The 14,721-nt window shown below is 41.3% G+C and overlaps 1 protein-coding gene across 9 annotated transcripts in view; it reads left to right on the top strand.

Annotated features, from left to right (window-relative positions):
- Positions 1-14,721, top strand: part of LOC144689463 (ras and Rab interactor 2-like) — a 152,565-nt gene that overhangs the window by 82,925 nt on the left and 54,919 nt on the right. For 8 of the 9 annotated variants that reach the window (XM_078556569.1, XM_078556572.1, XM_078556568.1 and 5 more), the window contains one exon: positions 13,939-14,023. In XM_078556569.1, coding sequence (XP_078412695.1) covers positions 13,982-14,023 — 42 coding nt within the window. In that variant the 5' untranslated portion in view covers positions 13,939-13,981. Of the gene's footprint in view, positions 1-13,937; positions 14,024-14,721 lie in introns of those variants that run through there. The other variant, XM_078556573.1, reaches the window with a different exon arrangement.

Below are 14,721 nucleotides of genomic sequence, written 5' to 3'. Positions count from 1 at the left end.
TGCTGTAACTATTTACTGGGCGTCAAGGTAATTAAGTAGACTTTCCGCTTTACTGCACCTAGGAAATCTGGCAAAGTGAAGAGGAAAAAGGGATGCAGACCGATCATACCCACATTTTCTGCATTGGATGGGGAATCCCTGGGGCTTTCCCAGGTAACTTGGGTGAACCTGTGCTGGAGGAGTTACCAGGCCCAGCATTCCCATTTAAATTGCGCTCTGAAAATGTGTCTGTCTTCCCACCTTCAGTAGAGCCTCCAGTTGCATTTGCCAGAACGCTTTCTGTTTTGGCACCAGCTGTTGCTGAAAGGCACTGAGCGATGTGCTCGCTTGGATTTGGGTTGAGATCTCCAGTCTTCTTCCAGCTGGAAGCAAAAGGAGAGTTTCAAACTGGAACAGAAGTGAAAGAAAAGTGTGACCATTCAACTACCCACTCAGTTCCTCAAATCATATTGCTGGTAATAAGTCAGTTATGCTTTTCCTAATTACACTCATTCTAAAGATGAAACTGGAAAAGTATTACATAAAAACATAAGAAATAGTAGCTGGAATAGACCATATGGCCCCTTAAGCATGCTCCACCATTCAATAAAATCATGGTTCATTTTCTGCCTGCCTTAACTACTCCTTTCAATCCCCGTATCCCTTGATTCCCTGAGAGACCAAAAATCTGTCTCAACAATGGAGCATCTGCAACCTTCTAAAGCAGGGAATTCCAAAGTTTCTTAACTCTTTGAGTGAAGACGTTTCTCCTCATTTCAATCCTAAATGATTGACCCTCTTATGTTGAGACTGTGCCCCATGTTCTAGATTCCCCAGCCAGGGTGAAGCAACCTCCCAATGTCTATCTTGTCACGCCCCTTCAGAATCTTGTCCGTCTCAATGAGATCACCTCTCTTTACTTTTCAGCTGAAGGGCCTAGAAGAGAGCTATGTAAGATCATTTTAAAAAATATGTTTTCAAAATCCTTGAAAGAATTAGTCAAGCCCTATTATACTCAATTACAGAGTGCGCTTGGAAACATTGAGGAGACTCAACCTTTTAAATAGATTAGAATCGCAACAAAAACGAGCATTGACAACAAGATCTGTCTTAAATAAAGATAATTAAACTTTGGACTGAAGGGAAGTTTGGGATAAGTTCCAAATAATGGTCATGTAGAGATTGTCAAACTCTTAAATAGATAGAGGCAGTTAGGCCCCCTTTCATGTAGTGAAGGACGTTGTAAATACAACTTTTTAAATTGATACAGAAGCAATTTGAAATTTGTTTATTTCCCTTGATTTGGTAATCATCTTTAAAGCTTTGCTAATCCCATCACCATGAAGGTCTTTGAGTTGAGAATGCATGCAAATTTATTTTTAAGTATCATGTTTAGAAACTAATAGTTGTAACCTGTTTGCTTAGATTTTGTTTTAATATTAGAGTTTGGCATGGTTGTCCACCCTAACAGTCTAGACGTGCTCCGGGGGGTGATTTAGAATGTTGTCCTGTGACTTTGAGACTACCTCTTTCTGCAACTGATGATATTACTGCTTGCCAAAGAATTGAGCCTGTCCGCAGTACTAACGTCAAACGTTTCATTTTGAGATCCCTAATAATATTACACACTGAAATGGAATGATCCTAGCCGATGGCTTAACGTGGAAGTGTCCAGGCACATCATACTACCATAATATATATATTATGGTAACATTGAAGGGGATAAATGTATTAGAAAATTGCCAAACATTGCCCTCAACCATCTCAATTTTAGGAATGGAGAGCTTTGTTGAATGGAAGTACACCATTTGGAGCTAGACCCAATTGTAGCCAATCAGAGCCCGCTTTATTGTTAGGTGCTGCTCCTATCTGTTGTAGATGGCGAGGCTTCTAAACACATTTCATGAAATGTTTGGAATTTTATATTTTCTAACAGAAAAAGAGTATACTAGCTGACTATAATATGGAATATAAGATTGAAATAAAATAAAGTTCACAATGAATATAGGGCTTGAATGGAAGATAGAATATTAGAAAGAACCAAGCTGCTGGAAATTTTATAAATTAAATCAGCATTCCTAACTGTAGACTTAAACTATTTTCTAAGTTTGTAATTTTGTTGTCTGAAATTAGAGAGGGTACAGAGGAGATTTAGGAGGATGTTACCAGGACTGAAAAACTGCAGCTTTAGGCTGGGGTAAACATTTTCCTTGGAACAGAGGAGGCTGAGGGGAGCTTGTATTGAGATGTACAAAATTGTGAGGGGCCCGGATAGAGTGGATGGGAAAGGCCTGTTTACTTCAGCAGAGAGGTCAGTGACTAGGGGGCATAGATTTAAAGTGATTAGTAGAAAGGTTAGAGGGGAGATGAGGAAAGGTTTTTCACCCAGAGGATTGTAGGAGTCTGGAACTCACTGCCTGAAAGGGTAGTAGTGGCAGAAACCCTCAGCTCATTTAAGAGGTGTCTGGATATCTGCCTCAAGTGGACCAAATGCTGGAAAGTGGGGTTGGGCTGGGTGGCGCGTTTTTCAGCTGGCGCAAACATGATGGGCCAAGTGGCCTCTCTCTGTGCCGTAAAATTTCTATGATTCTGTGAAAGATTCTGTACGTATATACATAAAACAATAGTCAATATGATGTGATCTCTTCCACACCAGTATTGAAACAGTTGTAATCCAAACATTAAAAATTCTTTGTTTTTAATAATTCCCACATAAAACATAGGTTTGTGTAAAGCATGCAGTCTGCTTCAAATTTCCCAACAATAATTGTGTCATGAGGAGATAATTGACCTTATTTCCTTTTCATGTGAGATTCGCATTAGAACTTTTCTTCGCTAACTCCTCTGCTTCACTGTCTATTAATTAGCAGATATTGCATTATTGCTATTAACCTTTGAGTAAAAAGAGAGCCCCATGGATTCCCGGAAATGGCTGTGAGCATAATGCCAGCGCAAACTCGTGTTGATTTTATAACTTAGCACTCACCCGTGTGAAGTGGCCTCAAGGCGTTTGCATGTTGGGAGTCAAAGGCAATTGCTGAATTTTGAAATGTTTTCTATGTGGCTTAGGTACTGGATTCTCAGCTCAGACAAGGAGGGGTAAGAACTGTGGTTGAACTTGAAATCACAATTGATCAACCTTTGGAGATGAAGTTGCTACTTTCAATGTAATCACAGCTCTCAGTCACAGTAAATAGGAGTGCAGCAGTTACAGGTATTTAGTTCCTTTATTCTCAGAGCATTTGCATTTTTAATAATATTCCATGCTTTATATTATGAATTTTGGATAGAGTTTTTAATGTGCTACAATTATATAGGTAGATTTTCCTTTTAATTACTGATATCCAATCATTGATATCTCAAAGTTGTCAGCTTACAATGCAGTTATGGCATGTGAATAACTGGAAAAGGGAATTTAGACTATGCAATCCATTATGTCTGCAGGCCCAGGCATCTGCCAATGGCTGCGATATTCTGATGTTGTGGCGTAACAGGGAGGCAATTCCATTGTTGCATCATCTGCCTTAAGAAGATCTTCAGGTGCCTTCAAACATAACGAGGGGACTATCAAGGAGATCATGGCCCCTAATTATTATGCTCTGGCACCCTCCTAGATAAGAGCAGCATTAGTAAGATTAGTAGTTACCGATATATTGAGGAAGTCACAGATGATTCAGTCACTTTCAGCACTATAAGGCAATAGTTAAAATTGTGGCTTGGGTGTCCGAAATAGAAAGCTTTCATTTACCAGCATATAAAATCTCTTCAGCAAGGAAAAATTAGTGTGTCCTTAAATCGGTCGAAGCAATAAGTCGATTCTGAAGGTGTTTACTTAGAAGTACTTAGTCTCTGGTGAGCCGGATTGTTTGGACACACCTAATTTCTTTATCCTTCCTGGTTCCTGGTTAGATTAGGAGCAATTTATTTGATCTATTGTTGTAAACTTTGCCATTGCGTCCTCCATAGCGACAGCCGTTTCTACGCAGTGATCAAGCCAAAGAAAAAGTGTGTTCGTAGGGTGGGGCTGGATCATTTGTGCCTTTCTTGTAAGTGAGTAAAGTATTTAAGCGTTATAAGAATTGATTAAACCGGTCTGCTGAGGACTGCGACATTTCAGTGTTAATTGAGGCTTTTGATGTGGATTCAAAATTGGTTAGGTTGGAAAGGACAGGGTGCTTCATGTCTTTCTAAAAGTATGGCAATTTTAGTCCAACCATTCAAAAGATATTTATTCTGGGTGTCTTGATGGGCATTAGACCAGCCTTTCCTGGCCAACCCTTTGCTTCCATTTCTCGTTGATGTGCAGTAAAATGCTGAAATTAGGAAAACTGTCACTATCTATATCCTGACACTCCTGTGGGAAATCACCAGATCCTTTCATGGTTTCTATGAGAAACATTGAGCATAGACTAGGTGAGATTTTATACCAGCTAGTTTTGCAATAGCTTAATCAGAGCACAAGCAAACCAAAATTGGAAACCTGCCCAGCTATGTTTCATTTCCGTATCTTTGAATGGTTCAATGGGCAATTCAGAAAATAATGTACTGTAAATGTTCAAAGTACATTAATTGAACCCCACAATGGCTCCTCTATTTAGTTTCACCTATGTCCCGTTTTTCAGGACTTAGTCATTCAGTTATTCAGATATTGAAACTTGTTTTGTCGCAGTGCACATGTCAGGAATTTGGTGGTGTTGATTTTTCTGATACATTTAGGTATCTTAAGGGTGTTGCATAAATAACTCCAACCCTGCTCTCCTGAAGGAGATGGCTCACCCTGGTATCAGGTAAATCAACACCACCAAATTCCTGACATGTGCACTGCAACAAAACAAGTTTCAGTATCTGACTAACTGACTGACTAAGTTCTGAAAGACGGGACATAGGTGAAACTAAATAGAAGAGTCAATCCCGGTTCCAAAGGACAGGGGCAAGGGAAGACAGTGGATCTGTACCATGGGTTTCAGAAGGCTTTTCAACCAATGGAAGCATCGTAGCTGATTCTGATCTGGTCTGCATGTGACATCCACACGGTGATGCCCTACCCTGCAGGAGCCATGTGATAAGTCATCGTGATTGGAAAGCCTAGATGAATTCTCTCTAGCTTTATAGAGGCTAATTGTACACAGAACAATAACAACTTTGTTTCAAGGTTCCAGGATTGCTATTGGTCTGTGTGCAATTAACCTCAATAAAACAAGAGAAAATTCATCTAGCATTTCCAATAAATCAGTGATATACCAAATTTACCATCATTTCTTGATGTCATTAACAGTATGTAATCGATTAGGATGAAAGGTTACACCATAAAAGTTAATCAGTATAGATTTCAGAGAGTGAGGTGCTTCCCTTAATGTCCCCATTAGCACATCCTTTAGATAATATCACCACCGTCAACACCCCTTTGTCCTCTTGTCTATGACATCTTTGGCAGTCTCTTCCACCTATCACTGGCCCCCTATCGAGCTCTCCTGTCCCACCCCCTTCTACCAGCTTATATTTCATCTCATTTCTATACGCCTTAGTTCTGATGAAGGGTCATACGGACTCGAAACGTCAACTGTACCCCTCTCTGCAGATGCTGGTATTTTTGTTTTTGTTTTTGTTCTAGATTTCCAGCATCCGCAGTATTTTGCTTTTATCGAGGTGCAGTAAAGGTTGGGTAACCTCGACCTGAACTGTTTAACTAGTGACAGAAAAATTCAATATTCCTGATAATGTGGCAGGAAAAGGTGTCAATTAACTTCAGGGCCTTGACTAATAAGCATTTGATGATATAAGAAGAGTTCTCTTTTTTTTCTCTTAAAGCTTTAAACGACATAGAATCTGAGCTGGTGATGTAGCAGATTGATGTACCAAAAAAACGGAGGCGTAGAAAAGTATATTAAAGACCTTAGCACATGGATCCCTAATCCTGGCCAGTCATTCGAGGGGATGTTACAAGCTTCCTGCCAAATCATGTAGAAAGATCACAGGATGAATCACTTTGTACCTCTGCCACATACCTCTCAGCAGGTGGATATAGAGCTCCAAGAAAGGGGGGTGGGGGGGAAGATAAAAAAGCAAAACCCCTTTTGCGATCAGAACACATAGGATAACCAAAATTAACCTGAGTCTGTATTGTTGTTTCAGCCCTTTAGTTGCAGTCTTTGGCCTAGAAATTGAACTGCACCCGAATCGAAGTGCGATCCCAGTGCTGGTGTTTAATGGGGTTTGTGACAAGGCTATGGCCCATTGGTCTTCATTTGCTTAACACAGGCAAGTTGTAGGTGCCAGTCCCCACTCCTCAAGGGGCAGCATGATTGGTTGGCTGCATGCCAGCCAGAGTGGCAGGGAGAGTCAGGAGTGGGGAGAGGTACCTTGGAAGCAATGGAGCGGTGACTAGCAGCAGCATCTGGATTTAATGTGGCACCGGAAGGAGTAAGAGTGCTTCTCCTGGCTCCAAAGTAAGGCGAGTAACTTTCCTTCCCAGTGGCCCCTTTAAGGCCTGTTAAGTTCTGGTTCCAGGAAATTGACTGCTGCACACACACTGCATGCTGCAGTCATGCACAATGAACTTAGAACAAAATAGGTGTAAGGCTCCCTATTTGCATATGCATAGAGCCTAAAGCATGTTTCAGGCACTTGCCCTAGAACGGCCTACTATGGTACTTTCACCAACATTGCGGGCGAAATGAGTGCACGCTGTCCAACATATTGGACCCTTAGTTGCACATTTTTATGCCTATAGCACAGGTGCAGCAAGATCCAATTTCTAGGCCTTTTTCTCTGTTCTGTTCAGTATATCAGGTTAGCATTACTTCCACTACCACCTCGTTTAATAAATAAAAATGAGTTGGATAAAGCTCTGTAAAGGCATCCAAGTTTTTGCTCCTGCTGGGATGGCGTTTGCAGACTTACATGAAGAAAAATCATTGTTTTATATGTAAGTGTTACTTTGGGGAGCTGCTGGCATATAGGATAGGGTGATAAAGCTGCAGAAGTTATACTGACGGTTGTCCTATAGGATTATTTGCATGTTTGGCCTGTTCAGATTTATTTCCTTGGTCAGATTTTTAGCAAGCACCCCTCTAAATAACTTCACTGGGCAAATTATTCTATTCCAAAACTGCACTTACCTCAAATTAAGTTTAAAGGACAAAAGTCAAACTTATTTTCTAGCACTGACCACTTTTCAAAGTTCTCAGGAGACTTTGTGAATAAAAAGTAAACAAGGTGTTTCCACCACTGATGGATTTACTAGCAGTGTGAAGGAAATTCCTACTGAGCCCCACGACAGCTGTGATATATCTGTTTATATATTCCAATGTCAAGACACGGTCACCATTAGTAAAGATCTCCGACCTTAAAAGTTTTGCAAATTAAATGTTTTTTTTCTACCACTTATATGGTGTAAATAAAGGTTGTGCCAGAAAGCTATGGAATAATCACTAAGTCCCAAGAGACTACATTTTGTTTATCGTCTTTGCTTCTTGGTTCTGTTTCAGAGCTTTTTAGTCTTGACTTGGAGTAGTGTTGTTATCCAATTAGTACATTATCTTGCAAGACCAACGTTCAGTGTTGTATAGAGGAGATCGCAATGCAAGTATATAATCATACATTTTACAATGGATGAAGAAGGCCATTCATCCCATTTTAATTCACCCTTCAATAATTTATCCATCTAAAACAACCCTCCTCTCTTCCCCATAGCTGTATCTAATCCTTTCTGATAAAAGCAAAAAAACTGCGGATGCTGGAAATCCAAAACAAAAATAAAAATACCTGGAAAAACTCAGCAGGCCTGACACCATCTGCGGAGAGGAACACAGTTAACGTTTCAAGTCCGTATGACCCTTCAACAGAACGTTAACTGTGTTCCTCTCCGCAGATGCTGCCAGACCTGCTGAGTTTTTGCAGGTATTTTTATTTTTGTTTCTAATCCTTTCTGCATTGATTACAGGGTTTTACTCTCCGCATGAGTCCATACCACCTGACATCAGACCTGAAATTTCAACCTGCCCACCCCCCTTATCCTACTCCCACAGTTTACTTTAAAGGAGTATGGGAAATGTTCATTTGGAATGCCATATCATACTCCTCTCCAAGATCGCCACTCGGGCACCACCGTTCCAGCCTGAAAGCTCTCATTTCCCCAGTCTTTCGTCATAATCCTGACACCGGCAATCAACCGGTTGCATATGCTGCTGGGAGCATCTGTAGATTTGTGAAAAGCAATTACACCCAAAGTGAAAACAGGAGCAGTTTTCTGCAGAGCAAAGCTTTCTGTGGCGATCAGTATGGCAGCTGTTTCAACTAGGTTCTCGGTATAGGGAGCCCCTGTTTTGACAGCAAACCACTCAGCCCTAGCTGTTTCACTGAGCTAATGACGCTTGTTGCAGGAGCCACATGATTATGCATGTCCGCAAGCCACATTGAGGCAAAGAGGACATTCATCAGCAACGTCAGGAGAAGGGGCAGGCAGTGGTTTAAGCACTGATTTTTGTCTACAAATATTGTAAGCAAATCTTAGCAAATGCTATCTGTAGACATATATGGTTAAACAACTATGATTCGTAACTGAAAAGAGTCGACGTTTCGAGTCCACATGACCCTTCTGTTGAAGGGTCATGTGGACTCGAAACGTCGACTCTTTTCTTCTCCGCCGATGCTGCCAGACCTGCTGAGTTTTTCCAGGTAATTCTGTTTTTGTTTTGGATTTCCAGCATCCACAGTAGTTTTTTGTTTTTATCTCTGACTTGTAACTGGTGCTTTGCAAAGTTTTATGCATATTTAACTTTTATTAATCCTGAATGTTTGCCTATACCACCACCACCTCATTTAAAAAAATGATTTGCTGTGTGAAATGATCGATGACTTATAAGAGTGTGAGCTATACAAATGGAAGGACGATGCTTGGCAAAAGTCAGCATTTGCAGAGTTGTTTCAACATTTACTCCACTACCCGGTTCCTCTTCTGACATTGCACAGAAAGGTCTCTGTTCTGTTCAGTATATCAGGTTAGCATTACTTCCACTACCACCTTAAGGCCACGTTTTGCCTCAGTGCAACATGCAGACATGCATAAGTTACTGCAGGTGCCATGTGATTATCATGGAATGGCACCCAATGCCATGTACGTGCCTAAAACTTTCAGGGTAGATTTGCAGCACAGATGAATCGTGTGAATTGTACTGGAGAGGCTCTATGACATGAAATGCATTTAAGGAGAGCTATAAAGCAAAAATTCCTGGAGCCTTTACTGGACAGGCTGATTATAAAGTGGCCTACTACAGAGTCAAACGCTTTCATGAGAAAAAGGCCACATACAGTGGATGGTGCCGTTCCTTGCATTTTTCATGAATTTGCCACGCGGTGAAGATCATGTCTGTGGTCTCTCCTGATGAGCAAAAACCAAACAGCGACTCTAGAAGGAACTCTTCAGCCACTGGAAGGAGGCAATTGAGGAGGATCCTTGCAATGGTCTTCTCTGTGGCAGACAGTATGGGGAGACTCCTCTGTAGTTACTTGTTGGATCCTGTGGACCCTCATCCCCAGTTTGTTGTGAGAGGCGGACAAGTCGGTGCTATTGATACAGTTGATCAGCAGACATTTCTTAGGTTGAAAACTTCTAGTTTATTTACAAAGCTATTCAGCAGCAACCACACGTGTACTTTCACTTCAAACTCTCTCTCTACACTACTAATTACTGACTACTGAGGTAGCCTGCGCTACTCTCCTGTGATCATGTGATCTTCCTTAACAAGCATTCTTCTTAAAGTTTTATGTTACACATTTAGATGAAACCGTAATTACCACATCCCTCCCCCTTTATTCAGGTGTATATTTTATATTTACAAGCACAATTCTCTAAAGATAACAAAATACTTACACTAGTAAGTAATTTACAAATTCAGTGTTTGTGTGGGGTTTCCTTAGACGTGTAGAAAATCTTAACTCTACAGCTTCAGATGCTTTGTCAGGAACCTCCTTTTCTGGAATTGCCTGAACATCAGGTGCTTCGGTGGGTGCCTGCAGAACTGTATCCTCAACTCTTACAGGAACATTAGTCATGTCTGCACTGGGGCTGAGTTCTCTCAACAAGAAACACTCACCCAGTCGTGAACACTGGTGGAATCAATTCTTGGTGATTTATTTCTCTCTTCCTTCTATGATCCACATGTCTCTGTATGACTCAGTCTTCCATCTCCACATGGTAAGATAGAGGTCCAGTCACTGCACTTATTTCACCCAGTAACCATTTTGGTCCTTCTCCGAAGTTCTTCACATATACTGTCTCTCCCACGGTAAATTTCCTCTCGCAACTATGCCAGTCCTGTCTAGTTTTCTAGCTTCCCTGTCTCCTTTCCACCTTCCCCTCTAAATTTGGTATTATTAAGCTGAATCTCATCCTGAGATGGCGTTTCATCAATAACTCCACAGGTGTGACATCTGTTGTTATGTGAGGGGTGGTCCTATAATGGAATAGAAAGCATGCTAGTTCGGTTGCTAAGGAATCCCCAGCTAGCTTCTTCATGCCTGCCTTGAATGTTTGAACCGCTTTTTTGGCCATTCCATTTGAGGAAGGGTGGCACGGTGAAGTTTTTACGTGAGTGACACCACTGAGGCTGATAAACTGTCGAAACTCAGCACTCGCAAATGCCATGCTGTTATCAGAAACAAGTACTTTTGGTAGAGTCTGTTAATGGTGAAACTTTGACATAGCTTCTCAACTGTAGCAGAAGACATTGATGACTTTACCTCATACATGTCCATCCATTTTGAGTGGGCATCCACAATGAGCAGAAACATTGTTCCCATGAAAGGTCCCACATAGTCAATGTGTAACCGCACCCATGGTCTTTCTGGCCACTACCAAGAGTGTAACGGAGCTGTCGATGGCAACTTTTGCAGTTGCTGACATTGCACACAATTCTCCACTAAACTTTCTATTTCACCATCCATCCCAGATCACCATGGGCAGCTGTAAGCTATGGTCTTCATTTGGGATATTCCTGGATGTGCGCTGTGTAGTTCAATTAAAAGTGGCTCTCTTCCCTTTGGAGGTACTATCACTCATGCTCCCCACAATAAGATGCCATCCTGGCTGGTTATTTCATGCTTTCTGTTAAAGTATGGTTTCATTTCGTCAGATACAGGCTCTTGTGACCAACCATGAAGCGCTTGTTCTTTTACTTAAGATAGGGCTGGGTCCCGACTTGTCCAGCCTCTGACCTGTCGAGCACATACCGGCGAGGAATCTAAAGAATTTAACAATAAAACAAGTTCCTGTGGAACTGGACATCCTAATCATTTCCTCATAAAGGCCAATGACAAAGTGGTTGGCGTTTGCGTTTTGACTGCCAAGCCTATGTACGAAAGTATACTCATATGCTGCCAGGATTAAAGTCTTATTTGTGTCTTCTTCCTAGTGCTGACTTTAATCTTGACCTTCTTTTCGACTTCAGTATTGGCAAGACTACTGTCAAATGCAAGCTCTATTTGAGTGAGCTCAGTGGTTGATTCTCCCAAAATTTCGTCATCTGTCTGTTTCTTAGAAAATTCTGTGACTTTCGCCTCCAAAGCCTCTTTGACTTCATGTAAGCTGATTCTTCAGCTCTTCTGTCCCTTTTTGTGTTTGTTTGCTGTCTCCTGGAATATGTTGTGTCTTCCCTGCCAACTCATCCTTCAGTTTATTCAGAGAAGTGTTGAATTCTTTCTGTTTCTCTTCATACTTTTCCAGAGGTACAAACTTAGACCTGAGGCAATCTTGTAGCGTGTGAAGGTCTCTCAGCAGGTTTTCTTTTTCCTTTCGAAGGCTGCTCACCTCATCTTGAACTCTGTCATTAAGCATAGACTCTTTGAGTTCCTTTTTCTGTTTTACCATGTTTTAGCTTAAGACAGCCTGCGTTTCTTCGACATTTGTTTTTTAACAGAAAATGCTGGAAAAACTCAGCAGGCCGAACAGCGTCTGTGGAGAGAAAAACAGAATTAATGTTTTGAGTCCATATGACTCTTCTTCAGAGCTAAAGAGAAGTAAAAATGTGATGAAATTTATACTGTTTAAGGGGGAAGGGGGTGGAGCAGGTGAAGTTGGATAGAAGGCCAGCGATTGGTGGGGGGCAAAGGAGAGATTGACAAAGATGTCATGAACAAAAGGACAAAGGGGGTGTTAATAGTAGTGATAAGGACTAAAGGAGGTGCTGGTGGTGGCATTAAGGTCATAAAGCAGAATGTGATAATAGCAGGACAAGGGTAAGTACTCTGAAAAGAACAACATGAACAGGTGACAGATGGCCATTGTTGGGGGTGGGGTGGGAGGAGGGGACGGTGGTGGGGAAAAAAGATTGAAAATAGGGTAAAAGATGGGGATAAAACAATGAATAAATGAATAAAAATGAAAATAAATTAAAGTGAAAATAAGTGGTAGCACTAGGACTGATCTGGACTGGGTGTTGAGGAATGGAGTTGAAAGCAGTGTCTCAGTTGGGGAGTTATTAAAAATGTTCTCTCCAGCAAGCGCTGATTGTCCCCCTGTCGTTGATGAGCTTCCCTCCCCAGCTCAACTGTTCTACTCGGAACTGGGTTGCAGCAGGAGACTCCCAGGCGGACAGCAGAAAGGCTTTAGGGATGTCCTTAAAGCATCCCTGAAGAGATGAAACATCCCTGCAGACTCATGGGAGTCGCTGGCCTGTGACCAACCAAAATGGAGTAGGTTTATCCATGAAGACACTGAGCGACATCAGGAATATGCAGTGATGAAGTCAAGGTGTCAGAGAGAGCACACAAACCTCTAGACATCTCATCTGCCCCACCCTTCAAGCACCACCTACCCCACACGTGACTGAGTTTGCAGATTGTGCATCGGGCTTAGCAGCCATCTCAAATCCCATTGAACCAGAGTGCAAGCATGTTCTCCTCGATCCCGAAGGGCCGTCTCAAAAAAGAAGACTACCACAGAGGTCGTGCGTGCGTGTGTGTGTGTGTGTGTGCACCAAGCAATAGCATTTAACTGCTGTTTCAGCAGGAAGCAATGGCGAGATGGGGATGACAAATGCTCTTGGTCAACGGTGTTAAGAACAGCAGAGTCACTTTCAAGCTGTCTCTTTGGAGACTGGCGAATGGAATTCTGTTTGAGGCATGGAGGTACCCTTACTATTTCAAAGCACAGTTGTTTTCTCGCCTCGAAGCAGAATCTGAGTAAGCCCAAAAACATTTAAGGAATCTTGCTGATTTCTGAATCAGTAAAAAGTGTGTGTGTGTGTATGGATGATGGTAATATGCATTGTAAATTGTGGGAAGTTAAACTCTTATCTACTTGGGTCTAGTAAAGATCTAGTTTCTTCAAAATATTACCTTACAGTAACGACAATTTGTAGATATGACTTCCATTTAAAATTATTTTGCTTGGTTTTCAAAAATGGAATAAAAATGGTTGCAAAGCTCAGGTTGAAAATGGATGCGCCCTTTAAGAACGACTAACAGTTTGAAAGCCCGTTTTCTTTTGCTAAAATTACTTTTGTGTTGGAGTGAAAAAGCAGTGGATTTGCTATTATTTAGAAAAAAAGGGAATTAATGAGCTCGTACTCCAAACCAAAAATTAAACACAAGCAGCTGCTCCTGTCGCTTGACCTCAAATTGCCTTCAAGAGCATGTGGAGAACTTCATTTGCAGCACAATTCTCGAGCCTTTGGATTCAATGAGCTTTACACTGCTTTTATCTGTTAAAGGTGGAGATGATACTTGAAGGTAAAATATTTTTGAGCTCTGTTGCTGCTGTGTGATCTATTCTATTTTGGGGGTCACCTTTCAACATAGAAATGTTAAATCGTGCCCCTCCTTAACTTTGCCAGTGTGGATTTAATAAAAAGGTGTTGCTACCATGGATTTTGGCAGAACGTCTGTTGTCACTGGTGGTTTTACAACGAGCATCAGAATTTCCTTTTGCATGGAATAACCATTAAGTGTCTTTGGTTTCAGGCTGTCTCGTTAACTCTGAAGCCATCCTGGATATCCACTGAGAATGTCAGGTCTGGTTGAGCCACGGAGAGGGAGTTTTTTTAAGGTATTTTAATTTTGTTGGAGTACTTTTATCAAAAGCAATGCTTTTAAACTATGTGCTGCTGTTTTTTTTATTTTAATTTGTTCTCCTATTTTTTTGCCTTGAGCCCTTTCTCCCTCTCCCTCTTCACCCCACCCCTCAGATCCACACTGTACTCTTTTTTTTGGAAGTGTGAGCTTGAGTGCTTCAGTCCAACAGCATTTGTCAGTGCTTTGCCATCAGTGAATATGCCAGGAAACATGCTTGGGAGATGAGGAAATGATCCCGCCCTTGTTGTGTTTCCTTCTTCCTGTAGACAGCTCTGCTGAGACAATCAAAACTTGGACATAACAGTTAGTGGGATAAAACATAAATCGACACTTAACAAACAGCCTTATACTGGAACTACCTGGATGCCTGGTTTTAACTAATCTGCAATTAGTGACAGTGACTTAGTAGACAAATATGAATTGATCAGAGAAGCCAGTGTGGATTTGTCAAAGGTAAGAAATCACGTCAGACAAACCTAGTAGAATTTTTTGAAGAGGTAACCAATTTTGTAGATAAGGGAATGCCTGTGGATGTTATTTAATTAAGCTGCCGGAAACTATTTTACAAGGTTCGATAAAAGACTGTTACAAACATGAGAGTACATGGAATTGGCGTGAACCTAGTGACAAGGGTAGGAAATGTGTTAGGAGGTAGGAGACAGAAAATAGGTA

This window comes from Cetorhinus maximus, chromosome 14, assembly GCF_964194155.1.
Source record: "Cetorhinus maximus chromosome 14, sCetMax3.hap1.1, whole genome shotgun sequence".
Classification (NCBI taxonomy): Eukaryota; Metazoa; Chordata; class Chondrichthyes; order Lamniformes; family Cetorhinidae; genus Cetorhinus; species Cetorhinus maximus.
The sequence above is the reverse complement of the archived record's forward strand: the minus strand, read 5'-3'. Positions and strand labels throughout refer to the sequence as shown.